The following is a 25950-nucleotide window of genomic DNA, read 5'->3' on the forward strand; positions in this document are numbered from 1 at the left end:
GATCAAAATTCAAGAAACAAAACACTTAAAGAGACCTGTTTCCATGCTATATAAAGCATTATCAGTTATGAAACAGGAAAACAACTTTAATGTAAAAAATAAATGGGAGGGGCAGTTGAAATTGGAAATTAGTGGAGAGGCATGGGTGAAAATTTCCTCAGAAATTCATGAAGTCACAAACGCAAACATATGGAGAGAATTCCAGTGGAAAATAGTGAACAGATTTTTCAGAACACCCTACATCCTTTCAAAAATAGACCCCAGTCAATCAAGTTTATGTTGGAGGAGTTGGAGGAATCTGCTAACTTTGCTCATATATTTTGGTACTGTCCTCTCCAAGAAAACTTTTGGAGACAGATTTTTGATTCTCTAGATGGAATATTTAACCTCCACCTACCAAGGGTCCCTCTACTGGCCATCCTCGGGGCTGTCCCAGAAACCATGAAAAGCAGAAATAAGATGTATTTATTACATATACTTCTCGTAGCAGCCAAGAAGGCAATAACATTGAACTGGCTTAAGAGAGACCCCCCCCCCCCCAACCCACAAGTCTTGGAAATTAGTTGTCAAAGGAATTTACATAATGGAAAAGATAACTTTTAAAATAAGACTGCAAAATGCAAAATTCCTTGACAGATGGTTTCCATGGCAACACGTGATGGAGGATGTTAAGATACAGGTTGGCAAGGGAAAATGTGGTGATATCTTAATTTAATAAAATATATAATGAATAGGGGATGTATGGAAACACTATTTTGGTGGCAAAAACTGAAATTAAATCATGATTAATTATGGGTGTGTCACTGTTGTTATATTTTTCAAAATATAAAAAATAAATGTTCAAATAAACAAGCCTGTGATTAAAGTTGTGTTTGTGAAGATGTATAAAGTATTAGCAGAAATAAGTGAGTATTACATTATAAGCTCTAAGAATAATAATAAAAAAGATCTAATAAAAGTTAAAGTCTCACAGTGAAATATTCTCAAAGACTCTAAATTCACTCCAGCTGATAGAAACGAGTGTTTACAGAGAGTTTCACCTCTAGCTCTCACCTGTGCAGTCCATCAGCTCGCTGGTAAATCTACTTCTTCTAGTTCTATGCTCCAAAACAACACGGATCCTCCGCGCATGCGTACATTCTAAAATACGATTTGCACAACGGTGTAACATCAAAGATGGCGGGAGCCTCCGACCCACTGGAGGACATGCTCTTCAATGAGGTGGATGAGAAAGCAGTTAGCGACCTAGTTGGCTCTCTGGAATCACAGCTGGGCGACCGAAAGGCACCCGGGGCGTCTTATTCCGACGGGAAACGGGACGCAGCTCCGCCGCCGGTTACACACTTCTCAGGGAAAGTGCGCGAGCCACCGGGGTCTGTGGAGCCGCAACAAGGGCATCAGAAAGCGGGGTTAACCGGAGAACAGGGCGCTAATGAGTCGCTTTCCGGTAAACCTCTCACCTCCTCTACCTCCTCTGTGTCCGCCGGGGCCGTGACTCCCGCCGCAGTTGCTCCTCAGACAGTCGGAGCTTCACCGACCGTCCCCCCCGCACCGGGACCCGGAACTTTGAGCACTCAGTCCGGGGCTGCTAGCTTCCCCCGAGCGGCGGTCCAGGGTCCGAGCACCACCACCGGCCCCCCGGGGGAGGCGATCCGGACCGCGTCTCCCGGAGTACAAAGTTTGAACGGCAGCCCCGGAGCTGTGAAGTTGGTGAACTCCCCCGCAGCCCCCCCAGCGGTCGGGAGCGGGTCTGTTATCAGCACTGTCAGTCCCGGGGGGTCCACGATCATCGCCCCCATGGCCTCACAGCCCGGGTTCCCCGGACACCAACAGGTCTGTCTCTCCGTCCTCTCTCACAGAACACCCCCCCCCCTCATCCCCTGAGTGTGTGTCACATGTTTATAAAGATCTACTGCTGTGGTTTCATGTCTTCATTTGTTTGATTCTGTGTTGGACAAACATGCTTTATTTAATGATAAGTAGCAGGGCCGTCTGCAGGATGTCTGGGCCCCATGAACAGAACTCACATGACCCCCCCCCCCCCCCCCCCCCCCAGAAAAAAACAAAAACACAGTCTCAGCCAACCATGAGATAGACAAGGGCCTTTCAGATAGGATGTGGACTGTGCTCGCCACGGGGTAGAGCAGCGGACGAGCACGCACTCAGATCCATCATCAGCGAGAGTCGCTAAGCGATTGTAAACCGGGAGAGTAGCTAGCTACTGTCTGGATGCACAGTGTGATGGTTAACTTAACTTTGCATATCGAATTTTAACTTACCTTAAAGTTGGAGTCAGTACAAATGTTTGTTGCATGACCACGAAAGTGGGACCCTCCCCTTGCACGCCCTCCGCCTCTGACGTGTTGCTGGACACTTAGTGTCTGAGTTATAAAATGCTCATGAACGCCTGCTCATGTCAGAACAACAACCCGGATACTCGGGAAAGAATGAGGTGCCCGACTTGACCAGACGTCATATTCGTCATCACATGTGAAAGATGTTAATTTGATTTACGTTAAAATACTTAAAATCAATTCTCATATTTCACATCAGCTTTTATCTCAAATATAACTCGCAACAGAGTTATTCACACATCTTCTTCGTCGTAGCGTCCACGCTGTTTGTTGTTGTTGTTACAACATTCAGCCTTTAGAACTGACAACACGTGAACACGCTGAAGTCTGAAGAACGACTCCCAAACTCTGAAACTGGAACCATCAGAGCAGCACCTGAATGCATCATGAGGCCACACCCACCCATCCTGCAGCATCACGTTCCTGTGCACGACTTCAAACATCAAATGATTGGTTGATTGCAGGAAGTAGTGTGTACGTTTAATGCTTGTAGCTACACTGCAAGCTAACGCACGCTAGCACAAGCTAACAGCCGGTGTTTGTCAGCTGCCTGTCCAACAGGAAGTAGACCAACTCCACGTCCACAGGTAAAAGACAACACAAGGTTCACCCTCGTTTTAGAACGAGCTTTATCCCCTTGGTGTTTCTTTTCACTGTGATTGTAGTTTCTCTTCTTTGATGCTATGTCCACGTCCGTCATATTCACCAGTTTGAATAGCGTCCAATAGCTGAATTGTATCCACTCCTAAACTCACCTGCTGCGCTCTCATTGGCTGGAGGAAACACACCAACTCCGCCCAGAAACATCCTGAGTCAACTAGAAAAAAGCAGAACAGTAAAAGCCAGTCAGAGGACAGAGTCTCTGCAGACACAGGCTGTATCCGAATTGCCAAGTACCTACTCAATCTGTCAGTAGACAGTACCTACTATCCGTGCTGTATACTGTTAGTACCTACTATTCAGTAGCCAGATATTTGTTCCTACTTCGTCTGATTCATTCAGTATGGAAGTGGCGTCATTTACGTTACCCGAACCGGCCGCATCCACCCGTTTTTCTTTTGTTTGTTTTTTTTGTTTAGCTTTATTTAAGAAGAGTAATGTGCATATACAGTCTGTGTAAACAAAAAACAATATCACAATGTAAATCAAGTAAAATGCAGATTAAATAACTAAACAACATACAGTACATAAAGGAAAGTACAAATGAAAGACAGTAATATACAGTAAAGTAAAATAAACCAATAAAGACGCATTTAAATAGTAAAATCATTATTTAAATAGAGGGGGAAAGGTTTTATAATAATGCAGACATTTGTTATATTTTCTGTTAATTTAAAGTAGTGATTTCAGACGGGACTTTAACTCTAGATTAAGAATTGATTCAATTAATCCACGCTCGTTTGTTTTGATTTGGAGGCGGACGTGACGATTTATGTTTAATTTTGCACAGCATTGTGGGTGGTAAAATACAATTCATTTCCTGAAAGCACGCATCCGATCCATACTGCATGAAACCCGGAAGTTAGTATCCATACTGAAATGTTCAGTATACTGAGGTGGACACAAAAATGCATACTGAATGACCACTAAAGTTCAGTATACTGAAACTCCATACTGAAAAGTACGTACTGCCTACTGAACTGTGGCTATTCGGAAACGGCCACAGTCACCACCACACATGTAAGGAGGCCCAGAAGGGATGATGGAGCAGCTTCACTTTAGGAGAAGTCTGTATTTTATTTTGAAGGAGACAGGAAACTGACTGAAGGCGGACGCTGACGACTCTATCTTTATCTTGTTTGATCTTAAATGATCTCTTCTGACCTCAGACCTCAGCGGTGACCCCTGGTGGACCCCTGCAGAGACACACTGGCCCAGTGACCCAGAACGGAGTGGACCCCAAAGGAGCCCCACTGGTGGTCCCGGGTGCACCCTCGCCTCAGGTCCTGAACCACAGCACGGCCCCTCTACACACCAAGGTACTGCTGCCCACCCAGCCCACCTCCGGGAGCTCCGTCATCCTGACCAGCACCCCCCCTCCCACTGCTCAGTCCCCCGTCAGTCAGACCCAGACAGGGACCAGTCCAGCTCCCGGGGGCATGAAGACCGCCGTGAATGGGGTGGCCCCTCCCACTGTGGCCTTGGTAAGACCACCGGGCGTAGCTGTGGGGGCCACCACCGTCCAGCAACAGAGGCCTGGGCTGGTGGCTACACCCACCAGAGCGGCGGCCCCTCAGCCCCAGATTGCGGTCCGGCCTCAGCAGCAGACCACCATCCAGCTGCCCCCCGGGTTCTCCATGCCGCCAGGTGAGAGACACAGAGCATGATATCTATTTGACACCACAGCAACACAAATAGAAATCTTAGACACACATATATTTTATTATTTTTCATTATAAAAATTGCAGAGAAAGAAATCTGAAGTTTTTTTTAACGCTTCAGTACTTTTGATCCCATCGATCCTTAAAATAAAAATGACAACTGTCTCCTCCTAAGGTATGGTTCTGGTCCGGACCGAGACTGGTCAGCTGGTGATGGTCCCTCAGCAGGTCCTGGCTCAGGCTCAGGCAAAGACGCAGCAGAGCCAGACGGTCGGCAATATCACACAGAGACCAGCCACGCCAACCGCCGCAGCCACCATCCGAGTTTCCACCGCCTCCACGGTGAGTCTGATCCCCGTCTGAGCCGTGAGCTTCTCTTCACAATGTAGCCATTTAAGTGTCGGAGGGTCACACAGATTATAATGCTGAGATGTAGATGTGTGACGCAGCTTAGTCTTTAATAACTGCTGGATCTGGTCTTCCTCATGTTTGGGACTGGTTGTTTTGGTCTTTTGTGTCTGAGCAGGAGCCTTTAAAGGTTATTGTGAAATCTTCAGCCGGAACTCATTAACAAAACAGCTGATTTACCATTATGAACTCAGGTCAGCTGCTGCCTCATCCAGTTAGTTTTTAGTTGTTAGATAAATATGATGATTAATTCAAAATACTCAAACTACCCGATAGAGGCAGAGGTAGACCAGCAGCTCCTGAGTCCTGAGAGGTAAAAGTTATGTTTTTCTTAGTGTAGTGTGTGTTTGTAGAGAGTGATGTGACAGATCTTTGTGGTCTCTTTCTGTAGGGATTCTTTCTGTAACAATGTCACACACTTAGGCCGTGTTCACAATTCAGTGTTGAATCTACACCCTCATGAACTCTACATATTTGTCAGCCTGGCGTTTATTCTGCGCGCCCAGCGTCTTTTTTCAATTGTTCCTAATGAGTAGAGAGCGTTTACAGCAGCAGGAGGCCGCCTGGAGAAAGTGGGTACAAGGTGTCTTACCTGCTGCACACGTTACAGTCTGTTTACCTGCTGCACACGTTACAGTCTGTTTATCTGCTGCAGACGTTACAGTCTGTTTACCTGCTGCAGCCTGTTTAAATAATATTTTTTCTTCTTTGTTGTCTGCAGGTTCCTCAGACAGTTCGTTTAGCTACCCCTGCTCAGACCAGAATGGTTCATTCTCCCTCCACCAACACAGTTCAGGTGAGTGCTACCTTCACACACAAACACACACATATCCAATCAGGGACAGAGCAGATATCAGCACTGCTGGGGCAGCCAGCTGTTCCTCATCCTCAGAGCGAATGTAGGACTGATGAACAGCATCAACATAAAAACAGATCAGACTCAAAGAAAACAAACGTGAACTCCATCAAGCTGTTGGTTTAATAAATAAACTGTTTTAATTGAACATTTAATGAAACGTTTCCATGCTTGGTGGTGTTTGTCGTTTCTCAGAAGGCCATCACGGTGGCTCCTGGCGGTGCTGCGGTGTCGGTGAAGATGACCCCCCCTCAGAAGGCCCAGACCGTGATCACAGCAGGCGGGACGCCTACGGCCAAACCAGCTGGAGTCTCCACTACCCCCCATACCAGCACGCCGCCCACCACTACCACCACGCCAGCTAACAGAGTCACAGTGGTGTCACAGGTTGGGTCAAATTTACATTTTATTTATATTTATATTTTTAACTGTGACACGAGATGGACATGAGTAATGTAACATGACACCTGTGTGAGCACCTGACTGACTGATTGTGTTGTTACAAACAGGAAATGCAAGAAAACGTGAAGAAATGCAAGAACTTCCTCGCCACGCTCATCAAGCTGGCATCCCACAACTCGCCCTCCCCAGATACCTCCAAGAATGTGAAGGCCCTGGTGCAGGACCTGCTGGTGAGCTGCTTCATTCATAGGAGTCTGTACTGGGGTATAAGGGGGCCAAAACTGGGATCTAAACTGGGGTCTAATTGGCATCTTCCCAAATTGTAACTTGGTCTAATGGGAGCATTATAATTTTTCACTGGGGTCTAACTGGTGTCAAACAAGGGCTTGACTGGAGTCTAACTGATATTAAATTGGAGTCTAATGGGCATTTTACTGGAATGTAATTGAAGTCTATCCTAGTATAATCTTGGGTCAAAGAGGTCTAACCGGGGTCTTGGGGCGCACTCACACTAGTACCAGTCGCCCTATACCTAGCTCTGACTGTATAGGAACTGGAGGGTGAATCATGCCGAATGTGAGTCTACCATGGGCCTAACTGGGGTCAAACTGGAGTGTAACTGGTGTCTGTGTTTACAGGAGGGTTACTGCTGTCAAACTGGGGTCAAACTGGGTTCAAAATGGGGTCTTACTTGAATGTATCTATGTTTACAGGAGGGTAACTACTGTCTAACTGGGGTCAAACTGGAGTGTAACTGGAGGGTGAAACATCTCTACCTGGGTACTAACTTGAATGTAACTGGACAGGGAATCATGTCTAACTGCGGTGAAACTGGGGTCAAACTGAGGTCTTACATGGCAGTAACTGCAGTCTAATGTAGGTCTAACGTGGGTCTTACTGTTACAGGGGAGTTACTAATGCCCAGCTTGGGGTCTAACTGGTGTCTGTGTTTACAGGATGCAAAGATCGAGCCTGAGGAGTTCACCACTCGGCTGCAGGCTGAGCTCAAGTCCTCCCCACAGCCCTACCTCATCCCCTTCCTCAAGGTACAAACGCTACTACAACCACTCAGCTACTGTTAGCGTTACGTCTACTATTAGCGCTACATCTACTGTTAGCGCCATGTCTACTGTTAGCGCCCTACTACTGTTAGTGCTACGTCTACTCTTAGCACTACGTCTAGTGTTAGCACTACATCTACTGTTAGCACTACGTCTACTGTTAGCACTACGTCTGCTGTTAGCACTACGTCTAATGTTAGCACTACGTCTACTGTTAACACTTTGTTTAATGTTCATACTAAGATAATTTGTATTCTTTTGCTCTAATATATTTTGCTCATTCACAAATATAATATATTTTTAACTGAGTATTTGATATAACTTTATTCAAATTCTTTGTTTTGTAATCCACAGAAAAGTCTCCCCGCTCTCCGTCAGTCTCTGCTCAGCAGTCAGCAGTCCCTGGTGACCCCGAGCACATCAGTGCCCCCCCTTGCTGCCCCCGGCTCCGTCACCACCACCGCCATCAGACCACGCCTACCCATCAGCCCGGCCAGCAGCACAGTCAGACTGAACCCGCCGCTCACCAACACTCTGGTACGAGTCCTCTCACTCTGCAAACACCCAGGACTGGAGACCTGTTCAAGTTTAATACACAGAAAACAGATAAAAATGAACTTGATTTAATTTTAATTAAATGTTGTGTTGTCTGTGGACTTGCAGGCTGTGAACAGAGCAGGTGCTCAGAGCGTTCAGACCCGCTCACCTGTCGTCTTCAGTCAAAGTATCAGACCTCAAGGTGAGTCCAGCAGTATCAGGTGATCAGACAGATGAACCCTAATCCTAGATGAAACATATCTGATCCCGTTTGACGTTTTTCTCTCTGCAGGGAATATCGTTAGAGGACCTACAACTATCATCGGAAAAAGTCCTGTTAACCTTGCAGCTCAGGCCAATCAGAGGAAGCTGAGTGACCCTGGGGGCGGGACTTTCAGGTGACCTTTCTAACATTTCTGCAGCTTTTGTTTTAGCTCGGATAAATTTGGGATATTTTACACGTAGAACAAGTTACTGTGTCCTTGGGCATGACATTGAACCCCAATTTGCTTCGTCAGCGTCGTATGAATGTGTGTGACAGGGATAAGATACTTCTGATGGACTCTTTACTCAGCAGCCTCTACCATCAGTGTGCGAATGTGTAAAGAAATATACAAGCTCGAGTCCATTTGCTGATGCACCGGTTCAACATCATAAGCTGATATCAATCCTGTTGACAAACATTGTCAAATAATTTGTCATGAACCAATGCCGGTAGCTGATGTTTATTTGTTGTGTCAATCAATTGAATGCTGACATCTAGAACACCGAACTACTGAGTCAGAGGAGAAGTTTTTTTATTGGGCAGGGGAAGTCAGTTGGAGAAACTCTGACTTGTTTTCATGTCAAACATGAGAGAACATGGTGCATTGTGGGAGTCTGACACCACAAGAAGTCATGAAACAAACATCTGTACCGGCCCTGAACAGTGCGTCTCTAGAAACTATAAATCAGTCACTGGATGAAGGCAGTGTTGTAGGAGAAGTATTTTTTGATACGGTGAGCCAAAAAGGCCTTTTTAAATAAACTTTTTTAATTTGTCAAATGATGCAATATCTTGTTTTAGATCTGATCTTGAATGTAGAGAGTAGTGTCTCCGAATACACTTAACCCGGTCATCTGTCCAAACTTGCCGATGGGGTTCCACAGGGTTCAGTTTTTGGGCCCTTACTTTTTAGCTTATATTAGGAGTGACCCTAAATCATGTAATCTTCAACGATTCGTCCGCCAGAGCCTCAGTCGACTGCCAGTCTCAGAGCCGGAGGATCATTCCATTCCAGCTCTATGGGGGTGTTTAATGCCTAACTTTACATACATTAGTCTGTTTTTCATGACTCAGAGCCCATCTTAGTACAAGAATCACCTTAATAATATGTAGTGAGGTATATATGAAACTTGGTCCATGATTCAGACCTGAGCAAACAAACTAAAGGTGTGAAAACTCTTTTGACTCATCCTGCAACAGGACATGTGGGGAAAACAAGAAATCATCTCATAATAATTCATGAAGATTAGAGATGTGAAGTTCAATTTACAGACAAACATCACTGATGAGTGTCGGATGCTTTAAAACCTAAACCTGCAGTACACAGGTCAGCCAGGAGGGGGCAGCATGTCTACAGTACAGGGTGCTCTCTCCATGTGTGTGACATCACAGCAGTGTGTGAGCAGAGGTCCTGAAGTGTGTGTGCACACACATGCACACTCACATTTCTGGTTTTGTGTTCATGTTTGTATCTAAATTTAAATAAATCATTGTTTTTGTTTTTTGCTTTCCTCAGAGATGACGATGACATCAACGATGTGGCGTCCATGGCCGGCGTCAACCTCAATGAGGAAAACGCCCGTATCCTAGCAACCAGCTCTGAGCTGGTAGGGACAAAGATCAGGTCGTGTAAAGACGAGTCCTTCCTGCCCACCGGCCTGCTGCACCGGCGCATCCTGGACACAGGTACGCTCACCTATCACTGCACATGACCTGATGAAATGTCAGAGGTCAGGGTTTAGAACAGGAAGTGGGTTTGGTGAACAGGTTTTCACTTTTTGTGTGTGTTTGTGTGTGTGTGTCTCTCTCAGCTAAGAAGCTCGGTGTGAGCGAGGTTCCCCTGGAGGTGGTTAACTTCATCTCCCATGCCACCCAGTCCAGACTGCGCTCGCTGCTTGAGAAGGTTTCAGCCGTCGCTCAGCACAGATCGGACGGGGGCAAGGCAAGGACACACAAACACACGCGCGCACACACATACATACTCGATTCTCCATGTCTTCGTCTTGTTCTCTTTCATCTCTAAACTCTGTTTTTCTTCCTCCTTCTCTTCCACATCCTCTTTCTCCACCTTGTTTTCTTTCTCCTCCTCCTCCCACTCCTGCTCTTCTTTCTTCTCTTACTTTGCGTGCTTCTCCTCCTCCTCTTCTCCTCTCTCCTCCTCCTCCTCTTCCTCTTCTTCTTTCTCCTCCTCCTCCTCTTCGTCTTCTTCTTTGTCCTCCTCTTCCTCAGGATGAAGAGCATCACGAGCCGACGTCGGACGTTCGCTCTCAGCTGCGTTTCTTTGAGCAGTTGGAGCGGATGGAGAAACAGAGGAAAGACGAGCAGGAGAGAGAGATCCTGCTGAAGGCTGCCAAGGTACACACACACACGCACTTATAAATACGGATCACTGTGTTCACCATCGATCATTATACTGAAAGAGATTTTATGATACATTTTCTGCAGTGCATCTCACACCTGTGAGCAGCCGTCAGGTATTCAAAGCTTCTCAGGTAAACGTGTCAATGTGTTTGTTTCTCCTGCAGAGTCGAGCGAGACAAGAAGATCCCGAGCAGGCTCGCCTGAAGCAGAAGGCTAAAGAGGTACAAGCACTGTTTCAGCTCCGCCTTATTTACCTGTTCACCTCCTCTGCTTCACATCACCTGAGCGTCTCTGAACCAATCAGCGATCCCCGTCTGATCGTTGATGAGATCTGTGAATCTGGTGAAGTCAGCGGTTAGCATTTAAAGTATGTCAGGAACTTTAATTTGTGTTTTTTCTCTTTTTAGATGCAGCAGCAGGAGCTGGCTCAGATGAGACAACGAGACGCCAACCTCACAGCGCTCGCCGCCATCGGGCCGCGCAAGAAACGCAAAATGGACTCACCGGGGGGGTCGACAGCTGGCACAGAGGTGAGAGATCAAACACACACTCAGGGGGGATTGACTCTACATGTTCCCATGCTCATGTCCCCTTGATGAATGAGGGGTCACATCCTGAATCCTGGCTCAGACTGCAGATTATTGGGATGATTTGAGGATCTTGGTGTCGTTCCCGTCTCGAGGCTGCTTGGAACCGATTATCTCGCAGTGTGAGTCGTATAAAGATCTTAACGTCCCAGATCAGCTTGGAGATGGTTGGGGACGCCTTGATTAATATCAAACATGTTTGATATTTCAGATTTAAAATCTTGACGATTACATCATGAAAGGGTCTGGAGGAGGTTTGACTACATTTAACTCCAGAGTAGTGACAGTAGTCATGGCGACGGGCGGCAAGACTCAACTCGTAAAGACGTACGCACTTCTGCCAAAGTTACTTAGTGCTGAAAACAGGCGAGCGGGGCGCTCTGTGGACACGTGTGTGTGTGTGTGTGTGTGTGTGTGTGTGTGTGTGTGTGTGTGTGTGTGACCTTTTCCATCACTCTGACTGTGACCACAGTTGAGTGAAGGGGGTCAGTGTCCGCCTGCAGCTTTTGTTATGGGTGTGACCCCCCCCCCCCCCTTCTATCTGCTCCCCCTCTCTGCCCCTGGGGGTGCAGCCATAGATTCAGCTCTGCAGAAATGAGCCCGGGGCAGGGTGTTAGAGGGGAGGGAGGGGGGAGGTTTCACAGCCTGGGGGAGCTTCCTGCCTCGTGCTTTGCCCCGCCCTCACCCACATGCTCTCTCTCTCTCGCCACACACATCCCGCCTGAGGCTCGCCCCCCAGCACACCCAGACAAAGAGTGGAGTGATGGGGGGGGCGGCCTGCAGAGAAATCCAACATTTAAGGGGGGGTTGATGAAGCTCCGACAGGGGGCAATGAACTCTGGGAAATGTGAGCTATGTGCTGGCCTGATATCAGTGATGCAGCTGCATGAACCCAGCTGTCATCGTTTTAGAATATAACTTCGATACTGCTCGCGTAAAAATCAGATGATTTTGATTCCACGGCAACAGAAATCGAAGTCCTAGACACCCGATGTTGGGTCATCAGTTGCAGGTTAACTTCTGTACACTGTCTCTAGTGCACAGATAGTTTGGCAACCAATGGACGAGCAGGCAAAGCTGGAGGGGAGTGACTAGAGGGGGATTGACTCTACATTAGTTTAGAGAGGAGCGACCCTCGCTCTCTCCAGCTTTGATCATTAAAATAACAGATGATATCAAACATGAGGTACGAGCGTCTAAAACATGTTGATGACCCTAAAAATTAGGTGCTGAACGTTCCTTACATCCTGAATGTGAAACCTGCTGACCCGATCTGCTGAAAGGAGTTTCAGGTTATTTGTTGTTCCTCTATCGCAGGAGGAGAACAAAGCTGCGGCGTTGCTAGCGTGTATTCATGACAGGCTGCAGCCCCGGGGTGCTGGGGGAGGGAGGTGGTGGCGGGGGGAAGACGGGGGAGGGTGGGACTATCTGAAGCCAGATCAGGCCTGCAGACAGGAGCTAAAGGGCGTACTGCAGCCACCCGAGGGCCCATCAGACTGAGAGGCTCCTCACTTTTTGCAGGAGGAAAACGTTCAGAGTGGATTAAAGGTGAACGACACAAGGAGACTGATGATGTCATCAGTCAGGTGGGAGAAACCCCTTAACTACAAACACAGGAACTGTTTTTAGTGTTTAGGTTGTTTAACATATAATGTTATAGTGACACATATACTCTGTGTGTGTGTGTGTGTGTGTGTGTGTGTGTGTGTGTGTGTGTGTGTGTGTGTGTGTGTGTGTGTGTGTGTGTGTGTGTGTGTGTGTGTGTGTGTGTGTGTGTGTGTGTGTGTGTGTGTGTGTGTGTGTGTGTGTGTGTGTGTGTGTGTGTGTGTGTGTGTGTGTGTGTGTGTGTGTGGCTTCATAATGCTCTGATTGTGTCCTGTGCTGTCAGCTCTGCCTGCAGGCTCTGCTCACACACACATGCTGCAGCTCAGTTATCTACACACACACACTGCAGCTCAGTCATCTAAACACACACGCACAGAGCCTCAAACTCCATCAGAAGCTGAACCCCGTCTGTTAGATCAATCTAACCCGCAATTTCCACATGGGGTGTTCCACCAGCGCCACGCTTTTGCTCCGTCTTGAGGGCGTGCGCCCTGCCCCACTGGGTCTGTTTCTGGAGCATGAGCTGTACACACAGGCTCATAATATCACAGGAGAACTACAAGATCCTCCAGTGTCCACTACAGTCTGTCTCCTGCAGTGAGTCAGTCCCCATAGAGCCACATGTTAAAATATCCAACTTTACAGCTGCAGTTCCTCCAGTGTCCACTAGAGTCTGTCTCCTGCAGTGAGTCAGTCCCCATAGCAATTTAACTCCCAGTCAGGTGAACTGGTTTGGTCCCAGTGTTCAGAGGGGAAAGAGGGCCTGTTGGAGCAGTCTGAGAGCTGCAGGGCCCGTGTGTTACCTGTCCTCATGCTGCAGACACACCTGAGACAGGAAGGTGTGGCGATCGTCCTGCAGGTCTGGACTCAATGAGGGATTAAAGGGAGATCTGGTTCAACGTTGGTTGGAATTATTCAGACAAATAAACCTTTCAAAAGCTGTCACAAAACCAGAACTTTATTAAACTTCCAGTTCAATTCAAAATGATGTCGATAAATGTTTGTTACCAAGGCAACAGAAACGGAAGTCCTAAGCCGTTTTCACATCTGCACCCCTCAGGAGGACTGCAGGAGGACTGCCACTGAAATCCTCCTGATCTGGTTGTTCACACATTCACCCCTTAGCAGGAGAGCCATGCTTATGTATGTTGTGCTTTCTGCTTCAGTCAGCTTGCTTGGCTATTGTTCCATTCCACCTGATGATTCAAAGAGTGCGTGCTCGGCCGTCCTTGGTGTTCTCCCCTCACAACAGAAAATATTGAACATGTCTGAGCAGATCAGTCAAAATCCCTCTTAACACTCGTCAGGAGAATCTGTAAAGATAATCTTTGAAGCCATCAGATAATCGGGCCTTTGCTGACTAGGGCCGCAACGGGGGAATCTTTTAGTGTGTACCCCGCTTCAGATAGAGAAGCAGACTTGGGACAGGTTGAGTCCGCCTAACCAGGCCAACATGTTGGTTTCTGACCTGACAGGTCAGCATGTTGGTTTCTGACATCACAGGTCAACATGTTGGTTTCTGACATCACAGGTCAACATGTTGGTTTCTGACATCACAGGTCAACATGTTGGTTTCTGACATCACAGGTCAACATGTTGGTTTCTGACATCACAGGTCAACATGTTGGTTTTCTGACCTGATGGCCCACTGATAGCCTAGCGGTGCAGAGGCTGTAGTCTGAATCCTTTTGCTGCATGTCATCCCTCTCTCTCTCCTCCCAACACGTCCTGTCTCTCTTCAGCTGTCCCATCCAATTTAGGCAAAATAACTATAACAAAAAAAAGTATTGACCTGACCTGGGGACATCACCACCTCCTGTAGAAGAGTCCAGTGAACAAATTCTCCGTCGTGCTTCTACAATGAAACAGACTAATGAGATATAACTGTAGCTCCAGTCTGACTCTAACCCTCTCCCCCCCTCCTCCCTCAGGTGGCGTCAGGCTCGGGTGCAGGCGGCTCCTCCTCGCCGGCCTCCTCACGCCAGCAGCTCCGTCAGCGGATCACACGAGTTAACCTCAGGGACTTCATCTTCTGTCTGGAGCAGGACCGCACCACGGCTCGCTCTCTGACGCTCTACAAGGCTCTGCTGAAATGAGGAGCCCCTGCCCCCCCACCCTCCCCCGCTCGCTCACGTCCTCTGAGGTGGTTCATGGTCGCCGTTCATTCTGACTCCTGCAGCATCGTCTACTGATCAGTTTGTCATCCTCAAGTGTTCTTAGGGTTGTCACAATACCAGATTTTTAAACTTCAGTACCAGCCAGGATCGAAACGTGTTGATACCATGGCAACAGAAACAGAAGTCCTGGACACTCGGAGTTTGGTCATTTATTGTTTTTAATTATGGAAAGTCATGATGATGTTAAAAATGAATCCTGAGGTGAAGAACGTTCAGAGTGATGTCAGACTGAGAGATGAGCTGCTCAGGTCGTACCTGAACAGGTGTCTTCACAGCTCACATATTTATGAACTGATCCGGCTGCACTCGCTGAAAGTCGCAGGATCCTAAACGTGTTTTTAGAGTTTGGAACGTTCACGTCAAACCATCAGATTTTAAACTTATCATAAATCATGAAGATGTTTTTTTTTTATCGAGCATCATGTCGTCATCATAACGATGTGACCCCGCGCGAAGTTCTGATGAACGACACAGAAGGTGTTTAGAGAGAGACTGTGTGTGTGTGTGTGTGTGTGTGTGTGTGTGTGTGTGTGTGTGTGTGTGTGTGTGTGTGTGTGTGTGTGTGTGTGTGTGTGTGTGTGTGTGTGTGTGTGTGTGTGTGTGTGTGTGTGTGTGTGTGTGTGTGTGTGTGTGTGTGTGTGTGTGTGTGTGTGTGTGTGTGTGTGTGTGTGTGTGTGTGTGTGTGTGTGTGTGTGTGTGTGTGTGTGGTAGTTGCAGGCTTGTGGGATAAGGATGCTGACTGACACATAGGAACAGTTAAAGGAACGGTTCAACATAAAGATGAATCCTCTTTTCTACAGAGCAGATTAGCTTAGCACAAAGACTGGAAACGAGTGGAGCCTGCTAGCCTGGCCTCAGTGAACTCAGATCTGGATTCTGAGTAGGTTATGAGTAAAAATGTTTCCTGTGGAGCCAGTGTTTTGGATGAAACGGTGTCCATGTTTACATGTCTGCTCGTCTTTGTGTAACTTCCTGGTTCTCACAGCTGCTGTCGCTTTAAGAAGCTTCTGAATCTGTTTTCAAAAAACCTTGAGAACGTTTCAGTACCAAAACATCACCATTAACCCTTTTCAGAATACGTTTCTCCAAAAGCACCATGACTAAGCCCAGCCGTCATCACGTCTTATTACTTTCTTACTGATTCCACGACGCCGTAATATCTGCGTCTCAGTCTGTGAGGTCACATTGCGTTTCGGCTTTGTGGAAGCACGGCACAGCGGGAGCTCCACATACAAACTCAGTCAGACATGCACACACACAGTGCTGTTCTCCCCCGCTGGCTCAGCTGATCCCGTCTCTCCTCTGTAACGCCTCTGAAGACGGTACAGAGGGGGGGTCACTTCCTCCCCACATTACGCCGCTATGACATTCAGACTGAAGGAGAAACATCTGAGGTAAAAATCACAGCTTGAAACAGCGCTCTGAACAGAGCTACGTCACTGCAGGATTTAACCTGCTATATTTTACTTTTTCTATCCTCTCGTACGGAAACCCCAAGTGGACAAACCTTTAATTCTACTGTGTTTTCCATGATGATCTCAAGACAACAAGTCATGAGACAGTCAGTGCTGTGATCTCGGGTTGACGTGATGAATACATCAAGATCTGAACAAACAAAATGGCCAACTTTTAATAACCTTTTGTTAAAATTGATCGAACAAATTATATTGTTTTTAAAAATGTGTCATCAAAAAGATTATGTGTACCAAACCGTCGTCATGAACCTTTGAACACAGCCAAGCTAACTTTCATCCTGTTTTTTCATGCAAAGCTAAACTAGCTTTTTCACTGTTTTCATGATTTATGCTAAGTTATCAGTTCCACAAGTTAAGCTGTCATCATTATTATGCTGATCTAAACTGTTTCCATCAGTAATTAGTCTTTATGCTAAACTAAACTAGCCTTCTCCACCAGCGTTGTCATTATGCAAAGCTAAATCAGCGTATCCTCTCAGTGATCAGTCTTAGTGCTGAGCTAAATAAGCTTTTTCCACCAAGTTCTGAGTCATCAAGCTAACATAAAGTATCTCTGTTTCCTTCTGTCATGCTAAGCTTAGCTAGCAGTTTGTCTGGTTTATTTTCATTATGCTAAGCTAAAACAGCTTTTAAGTATTTTTTGTCTTCATGCTAAGCTTAACTATCCTTTCCACCAGGTTTTAGTCATTTTGCTTCTTATGTCAAGCACTATGACAAATAACTGGATGAAAGGCTGATTAAGCTTAGCATAGCTTAGTTATAGTCTTTAGTCATTATGCTGAGCTCAGAAAGCCTTTCAGACAGTTGAAGGACTTCATGCTAAGCTAAACTAGCAGTTTCCATCTTTACAGTCATTAATCTAAGTTAGCTAGTTAAGCAAGAAATACAAGACATTTTAGGAAACTGCTAGCTTGTCTGTAATCTGTCATTTGGCTTTTTCAGCTTTTTTAAGCATTATGCTAAGCTAAACAAGCAGTTTTCTCCAGTTTCTTGTCATTTTGCTGATTTAAAGTATTTGTTAGCCAGTATGCAATTCTCAAAACAATTTTCAGCTAGAATATAGTCACTATGCTAATTTAAAAAGTGTTTTTGGTGTTTCCAGTCTTTAAACCAAGCTAGCAGTTTCTTGTCATTACACCAATCTGAAGTAGCTTTTTCCCTAGTTTATTGTCGTATTATGACAAGATAATGGAAGAATCTGCTCGCTTAGCTGGGTATAATGACTTCTAATAAAGGGAAACTGCTATTTTAGCACTTAGCATGAAGGCTAAAAACTGTCTGAAAAGGCTATTTGAGCCTAGCAAAATGACTAAAACCTGCTGGAAAAGGCTAGTTTAGCTTAGCATAAAGACTAACAAATAGTGAAAAAAAGATGGATTAGTTTAGCATAATGACCAGATAATTAAAGGACAGTGCTAGCTTGTTTCCATCTATTATCAGTCATTAGTCTTAGGTTAACCTTTTTTGGTTTTTAAGCATTATGCTAAGCTAAAGTAGCTTATGCTAACTGAAGCTAACCCTGTGCTGTCTGTCTGTTCATGGTTCTCACAGACATGATCGCATCATGATTCTGAAACATCAAGAGAAGAAGAGGATAATTTAAATGTTGAACTGCGCCTTTAACTTGTGAATTACAGTTTTTTTTTTAGTTTCCGTTGCTCGTCACAGGGAGCTGGTTCTCCTTCACACTGTCAAACTCACTCGGGCTGCGTTCATGAAGGCTAACAAACCACAGGTCAGACTACATTCCTCCTCTTCGTCCCGCCACTTTTAGCTCATCATGCAGCTCGTCTCAATCTGAAGCATCGACCCCGTAGCGTTGAAGGTGAACCTGTCCGAGTAGTTGAATATGCAGTTTATCTTCACAGTTTGAGAGTTTTGAAGCGGATATTCAAAGCGGTGTGTACATTGAAGGTTTTTAACGCTTTAAATGTCTCTCCCCTCATATCGGGCATTTGGTTTGTATAGTCTCTAGCTGAGCGACGCTGTGCTGGATCTCCTGTATATTCAGTCACAGCGCCATCTGTTGGAAGGACACAATTTTTGCGACTATTTATATTTCCTACATTCTGTATTCAATCCTGACGCATTTCAGGCAATGCAATTTTACAGTTGTTTGTACCTTTGCAAAAAAAATGAAATAAAGAAAATGAGAAAGAAGCTTTGGTTTCTGTTTTTATCATCAAGCTGTACAAAAGTCAAATAAACTCAAAGCAAGCGGACGAAGACCTTAAATATACATTTTCAAAATGGCAGTCATATCAAAAGAATTAAATAATTCACCCTGTTATAAAAAAAGAACTTTTCATTCATCAGGTTACACAGAGCTCGAGCTGAGGGGTGTGAACCACGAGTACAGCTCAGAGGGTAATCACGCTCTGTCACCATGGCAACAGACTCTAAGCTATCACCTGGGTTCTCTCTAAAATCACACACTCATTATATCCTCACTCTAGGAATTATCTGTCCTGGACTATAGAGTGAAAAACATTTAGGAACAGTGAATTCAAGTGATGTCATTAAACGCCGTCTTTAATGTGAGCGTGCTCAGAGCGACAGCGTCATGATACCTGAGAGACTCGCCTCGTGGTTCAGCTGTCAGGCTTCTCGTGTCAAACCAGATTCTTATCACAAATATTTACACACAGTGTTCTGTCCATTTGGGTCGCCGTCGTCATCGTAAGGCTCCAAGGGAGAAATAATTGATCCAAACTGACGCTTGGCGGCATTCTGAAAGGCTTTCTTTCAGGTTCCTTCCAGCTGCTGCAGATGTTTGCAGGATCCAGATGTTGTGACTCACTGGTGTTTACAGGGTCAATCCAGAGGTTCCTGTTTGATCCGGATCGGGGTGCTGGTGATGGCCTGACTGTGCTGGAGTTCCCGACACAGGACGTACTCGCTGAACTGAGACGAGTCAACGCCGCCGCCACAGGACGCCTTGAAGCTGAAACCTTTCTGGAAGAGACGCTCGAGGACCTGCAGACAAAGACGGACAGACAAGCAGCGGGTTGAGGGAAGCTGAGGGAGGTGTGGCTTAAACCTACATTCATACATCAGCTTTCATCACTCACAGGTGTGTGTTCTAGGTGTGTGTGTGTGTGTGTGTGTGTGTGTTCCAGTTTGTGTGTGAGTTCCTGGTGTGTGTGTGAGTTCCTGGTGTGTGTGTGTGTGTTCCAGGTTTGTGTATTCCGTGTGTGTGTGTGTGTGCGTGTGTGCGTGTGTGCGTGCGTGCGTGCGTGCGTGCGTGCGTGCGTGCGTGCGTGCGTGCGTGCGTGCGTGCGTGTGTTCCAGGTGTGTGTGTGTGTGTTCCAGTTTGTGTGTGAGTTCCTGGTGTGTGTGCGTGTTCCAGGTGTGTGTGTTCCAGGTGTGTGTGTGTGTGTGTGTGTGTTACAGGTGTGTGTATTCACAAACATTTTGAGGATCCCCTCAGAGAGATCCTAACTCAGTTTAAAAATGATTTTTAGCCTCGGGAGTGATTTAGAATCATTCCCTGAGCGAAGAGACAGAAACTTTAATCTTAGTGAGGAGGCGGGGTCGACCCTGTTGCTAGATATGACACATTTTTTCACAAGCTGTGATTGGTTGATCCAAAAAAATTTGGAAAAAAAGTAAATCATAGAATTTAGTCATACATTGTGCAATTATGTAAATATGAAGGGTCTGAGCAGCTTCTCCACCTGCTGAGCGTTACCTCAGCAGGTAGAGAGTCTTTCAGATTGAATCTGTGATTGTGAAAGTTTTTAAATTGTCTATTTTAATGTTTCTTTTCTTTCCTCTGTCATGATGCTTTTGATGTCTTGTGTGAAGCGCTTTGAATTGCCTTGTTGTTGAAATGTTCTAAATAAACCTGCCTTGCCTAATCAGTGATGTGATGCACCTGTGGAGATGACCTCATGTAGAGGAACTCAGCATGTCTCACTTTGGACTGAACAAAGTCAGAGACAGGTTGAAATGCCTACATGAATCATTTTAGTCATTTTAGTTTTCTCCTCAGCTTGAGAAACTCTTCATTCTGTTAAATGTCCTACTCACTGCTCCTCACAGTTTGACACCTGAGCAGCTCTCTGAAGGGCTGAGACACTTTGAGAATAACTTTCATCTTTAAAGGATCTAGTTCTAACTTTAAGGGGAAACTCTTGTCCTGATTCTCAGAATGTTCTAAGAATCAGTCACTAGGAGCGATTCGGCCCAGGTGAGTAGTGTTGTGTGTGTGTTCCCGGTGTGTGATCATGGTGTGTGTGTGTACCTGCACAGAGTTGAGCCTGCAGTACCCGTTGAGGGGGAAGCGGATGACGTGGGTGGGGTCTTGGTTCCAGCCGGCGTTCACAGAGTTGCACATGACGTCTCCGGTCTCGGGGAAGATCTCCTCGATGAGGACTTTCTCTCCGCTCAGAGCGATTCTTTCGCCCAGGTCTGGCGTCACTCGGACCACCAGACATTCGCAGGGCGACACACGCTCTGCCTCCCGCTCGGCCTGCCAACGCTCCAGCTCTCGCACCATGGGGCTCAGCTGGTAGTATCGAGCCTCCTCGTACAGCTGGGGGAAGTCCTGAAGGAGGCAGAGGGGGCGAAGTCAATAAAGATGATCTGTGCCACACAGAACCTTTTAACTACTTAAGAGTTTGTTTCTTTCTACAGTGAAACATGTCGATGCACTGTGAGCTCTGACCACAGACTGTAACTATTACTGAAGCCTGAGTGAGTCACCTGTCTGTTCCTGCAGGGGGCGCTGGAGTCATCAAAACATTCACCCCCCCGTACAGTGTGTGTCGATCGAGACATGAGCTAATCAGACCTATTTGGTTTTTTGAACCAGCGTGTTAATCTCTGCTGTAAAAACAGGCTTTTTAGAATGGGTGTGTATGTGACTTCCTGGGCTTCTGCAGCCAGCCTCTAGTGGACACTTGAGGAACTGCAGGATTTTACTCTTCATCACCGGAGGTTGCTGCTGGTCTGTCAGTTATAAAGTTGTGTGGTTGGTTTGTCCTACATTTAGGATGCACAGTCGTTGCACTCGTAGATATTTCAAAGGTTTTAAACGTAGACGAGTGCTGTAGCGCCTCCACCAGGAGCCCGTTAAAGAAGTGTGAACTGTCACTCAAAGATATACCATATACATGTGTTTGTGAGGATGACGCTCCTCTCCTTGCCGCTTTCTCCTCCACACTGATCCTGACATTGAGCTGCTGCTGGCCCAGGGCTCCACACTATCAAAGCCTCGCCCCCCCTCCCCCTGCACTGTGTGGGGGGGCTGAGGGTGGGTAGATGTGTTTTATAAAGCTGGTTTGTGTCTGCGGGCGTATTATTCATCCTGAGCAGAATAAATGAGGCAGAACTCACTAACTACAGCGAGGAGGTGAGATGCAATATACCTCATGCCCCCCCCCCCCTTCACACACACACACACACACACACACACACACACACACACAGACATTAATTTAATAAAACACACACTCTCTGAGCTTTAAGCGACAATGCATCGAATCGTGCAGCCGGCGGCGGCGCTCATCACAGCGTCAGAATCTGCAGAGTTCAAAGTGTCGCTGCTGCAACAAAGAAATCAAAAGCTCCAGCTTCAACACACACATACACACACATACTCACTCTCTCTCTCTCTCTTTCTCTCTCTCACACACACACACACACACACACACACACACACACACACACACACACACATACTCACTCTCTCTCTCTCTCTTTCTCTCTCACACACACACACACACATACTCTCTCTCTCACACACACACACACACACATCTCACTCGCTCTCTCTCTCTCTCTCTCACATACACACACACACACACACACACACACACACACACACATACTCACTCTCTCTCTCTCTCTTTCTCTCTCACACACACACACACACATACTCTCTCTCTCACACACACACACACACACACATCTCACTCGCTCTCTCTCTCTCTCTCTCTCACATACACACACACACACACACACACACACACACACACACACACACACACACACACACACACACACACACACACACACACACACACACACACACACACACACACACACACACACACACACACACACACACTCCAACGCTATATTCACGTCTATAATACATCCATGTTTACTAGTTGGTTGAATGCTAACATTAGCAAAAGAAGCTAATGAGTTAATATGTTGTTACAGTGACTCTGCAGCTGCTGAGTCCTGAGAGGTCAAACCTGTGTTTCTGTGACTCTGTATTGTTAGTGGAGAGTGATGTCACAGCTGTTTGAGGTTCAAAACGAAAAGCTTTCTCTCTGTAGGGATCCTTTCTGTGATGATGTCACACACTTAGAATAACAACTGCAGCCTGTCAGGGACAACAGCAACAACTTTTAGTGGACCGTCTTTTTGGGTTTCTGTCCTGTGAGTCACCTTGAAATCTTCGGGCAGCAGCAGCTTGCACGTCCGCAAGAAGCTGAGGATGTAGCGGAAGATGTCTCCGTCTCTGTCGATGAAGTAGTGCTGCTTCAGACTGTCCAACACGATGGGCTCAGTGCCGTTAAACAGACGACTGATCCTACAGAGAGGAGGAGGACACACACACACACACACAGCGGTTTAATGTGAGTCAGTCACACACACACACACACACACACAGCAGTTTAATGTGAGTCAGTCACATACACACACATACACACACACACACGTCTTCCTGCTAAGACAACACGTGGAAATAGTGCCCAACAAAACTACACTGAACCACTCGTGAAAGTTGGAAAAGTATAATGAAGATTCCAATCATGAAAACTGAGCACTTGTCTCTTCTCTTGGAGGCTGTGGGCGTGTACACTGAATGTGCCAAAGCCACGCCCACTCATTGGAAAGCCACCTCTCTAAACTGTCAAAGTGAAGGCCCACCTAGCTAACTATGGAGGTGAACTGAAGATGCTAAAAATTAACGTAAAAGGAAATAATTAGTGAAGCACTGTGGTCAGTGTTTTCCCGTTTACAGAAACTTTTCCAACGTAAAGTGAAGTTTGTTTAGAGAGACACTTTAATGTTGAACCTGCTGCAGAGTTTCAGTTCTTTCAAAATACAGTTTAAACACTTTGGATGATCACAAAGATACATCCTTTTACTTCTCCTACAGTACAGGTGAAGGTGGTACAGATCTTACCTGGACTCTGGGAATTTGGTGAGCGTCGCCAGGCTGCTGGTGTACATGTGCCCCCCCACGTCGATGTGGACTGGGGCGTTGGATTTGGTGAGCTGAGCAGGGGATGGGATTCCCTGAGCGGTCATGGGGGACACAGGTGAACGGCTCAGAGACATCCTGGACATGCTCCGCCCCTCCTGTCACAGGAAAGGACAACAACAAGGTGAGAACACACCTGAGCTGAACATGGATCAGAACCAAGAGTATACCTGCCGGAGTGAAAACTGAAGCCAAAAAAACTGCAGTTCCTCCAGTGTCCACTAGAGTCTGTCTCCTGCAGTGAGTCAGTCCCCATAGAGCCCTATGTTAAAATGTCCCTCTTTACCGTCCAGGTTTCATGGCTGTTATAATGATGTCGGGGTGGGGGCGTGGGTTGAGGGGGGAAAGGGGGGGAGGCTGAAACGGAGGCTGCTGATGACCTGAGGGGGGCAGCCTCACTCTGGATTAATTGACCCCTTCCCCTCCCTCTCACAGACTCTGGATGTAAAGAGGAGCTTTGAAGCATGAAAGGTGAACAGGAGGCGGGCTCTGCTCCGTCTCTGCCCCGCAGGCATGCACACGCCCTGGGGGTCAAACTGACAAACACGCTGGGCTCTCCTCCGCCCCTGTCTGCTGCTTCTGCTGCTGAACACACCTCACCAGATAGTGTGCAAAGAATCACATAAATAACAGAGAGCTGCTGTCTTCTGATTACAGGCTCCACAGGCACAGATATTGTCAGGGTTGAGACTTTTAATCTGCAGGATGTGTTTAAATGTGAGCCACAGGTAAAAACAGGAGCTGCTGTCACTCACTTTGATTGACAGGTCTTTAAACACTAAACAACAGATAAGTCAAACATTCACCTTGAGTGAGACCTATACCCCAGCTGATGTGAGCAGGCTCCATGTTTCTGATGACTTTATATTCTATCATATGTTCCTAGAGACCTCTCCTATGTGGAAACGCCACCTCGCGCCAGACTCCGTTAAGAAATTGCATCATTTAACGTGATCTCGCTTATCGTCGAGGGTCAGTGTCTCCTGATCCTCATTTAAGCGATTTGCTCTGAAGTTCAAAGCCTTTTAGTAAATTCGGGGTATCAATTGACCATGAATTTCAACTAAGTTTCTATAACTTTATTTTGTTTCCGACGTCTGACACGGCTCGTCTGTTTTCCTGCCGTCATGTCCGCTGACAGTCAAAGAGCTCGATTTGTTGAACTAGTCTGATTTTAAACCATAATGTATGCCGAATTCATCACTTAGTCACACTGTAACCTAACATGGAAGTATTATATTAATCAGAAATTAAATGAGCAACGATTACCACGAAAAGATAAAACAGTCATATTTTAAATGGGATTTGGCAGCACTGGAGGAAGCGCGCACTGACGGTGCTGATCGTAACTTGGGAGTGTGATCATAATTTTAGTTTATCCGTTTGTATTTTTGAATCTTGAATCTTTTTCTCCCAATCTCCCATGAGACTGTTCGCGGTTTTCCTGCAGCGCGTGCTTACCTGAGAGGAGACCGACACAGAGGACATGGAGACCGGCGTCTGTCTGCTGCGTCCCGAGGATTTAGTGCGATGATACCGGCTCTTCTTCAGCACACGTCCGCGTCAGGCTGCCTGGGTCTCCTCCGACGAGTAAGTGTGTGAGTGTGTGTGTAGTAATAGCGAATCAGGCCCGTCCGTGTCTCCTCTGAAAGAATAAAGAGGAGGGCTGAAAGGGAAGTCTGGCCCGGGGCCCTTCAGACCCCCGGGGGGCAGGATTAGGATGCAATAACGCGGCCGGTTTGTTCTCTTCTCTTCTCCCGCCCGGACTCGTTACTCGTTGCCCCGCCTGCAGAGCTCCTCCGCCAGGGAGCTGAGCGATGATTTATCCGGAGAATCAAACATCCATCAGCGGCGTGAGCATTATTCTGTGTCCTCAGCAGAGTCTTCAGTGTGTCCTCCTGTCCGCACTGCGCTCCCCCCCCTCCTCCTCCCGGTCTGCTCCTGTATTTTAACATCAAACATCCCTCCGGCTCTGGAGCCAAATGACGTCTATCGTCATGCATTCTGCCGCTCCAGCAGCCGCAGGCACAATGCGCCATTTCAATTATCGCGCGCTGCTAGATGGAGATGTGCGCCGCGAGGCTGCGCGCACAGATCCGGTTTATTCTGCTCATCTGTCTGCATAATGTGTCCTTCTGTTCTGTCTGCTGCTGCTCAGAGAGACGAAAGGAGAGACATTCAGGAGAAGTCCGGTCCTCCTGCAGGAACCATTTTGAGTCCCGCGCCTTTACGCAGAGAGTGCTGCTGACTGTCACCTTCATCCTCACACACACACACACACACACACACACACACACACACACACACACACACACA

General features: G+C 46.7%; 2 protein-coding genes across 2 annotated transcripts; one reads left to right on the plus strand and one right to left on the minus strand.

The window, feature by feature from the left end:
* The first annotated feature begins 1176 nt into the window (after positions 1-1176).
* LOC109998709 (transcription initiation factor TFIID subunit 4) lies at positions 1177-18569 on the plus strand. Its single transcript, XM_020653580.3, has 16 exons — positions 1177-1833; positions 4184-4661; positions 4851-5017; positions 5805-5879; positions 6135-6326; positions 6449-6571; positions 7298-7387; positions 7757-7939; positions 8066-8141; positions 8232-8337; positions 9721-9890; positions 10016-10146; positions 10434-10559; positions 10730-10786; positions 10973-11095; positions 14689-18569. Exons 1-16 carry the CDS (start codon positions 1177-1179, stop codon positions 14851-14853), a joined length of 2919 nt encoding a protein of 972 aa, XP_020509236.2. The 3' UTR covers positions 14854-18569.
* Positions 18570-18571: 2 nt separating this feature from the next.
* LOC109976859 (BTB/POZ domain-containing protein kctd15-like) lies at positions 18572-25911 on the minus strand. Its single transcript, XM_065956759.1, has 5 exons — positions 25096-25911; positions 23557-23732; positions 22812-22956; positions 20656-20958; positions 18572-19385 (listed from the first exon to the last, which is right to left on the minus strand). The coding sequence occupies exons 1-5, from the start codon at positions 25120-25122 to the stop codon at positions 19224-19226; spliced, it is 813 nt and encodes a 270-aa protein (XP_065812831.1). The 5' UTR covers positions 25123-25911; the 3' UTR covers positions 18572-19223.
* Positions 25912-25950: the final 39 nt, after the last annotated feature.

The sequence above is a fragment of the Labrus bergylta genome, chromosome 7 (genome assembly GCF_963930695.1).
Source record: "Labrus bergylta chromosome 7, fLabBer1.1, whole genome shotgun sequence".
NCBI lineage: Eukaryota > Metazoa > Chordata > Actinopteri > Labriformes > Labridae > Labrus > Labrus bergylta.

Bases quoted from the DNA above. Each gene is read 5' to 3' on its own strand.
- LOC109998709 (XM_020653580.3), top strand. From the start codon at position 1,177: ATGGCGGGAGCCTCCGACCCACTGGAGGACATGCTCTTCAATGAGGTG. The intron at 6,572-7,297 runs GTGAGCTGCTTC...CTGTGTTTACAG, and splicing joins CCCTGGTGCAGGACCTGCTG to GATGCAAAGATCGAGCCTGA. The intron at 9,891-10,015 runs GTACGCTCACCT...TGTCTCTCTCAG, and splicing joins CCGGCGCATCCTGGACACAG to CTAAGAAGCTCGGTGTGAGC.
- LOC109976859 (XM_065956759.1), bottom strand. From the start codon at position 25,122: ATGTCCTCTGTGTCGGTCTCCTCTCAG. The intron at 23,733-25,095 runs GTAAGCACGCGC...TTCCTGTGACAG, and splicing joins CTGTGTCGGTCTCCTCTCAG to GAGGGGCGGAGCATGTCCAG. The intron at 20,959-22,811 runs GTGACTCACAGG...TGCCTCCTTCAG, and splicing joins TGCTGCCCGAAGATTTCAAG to GACTTCCCCCAGCTGTACGA.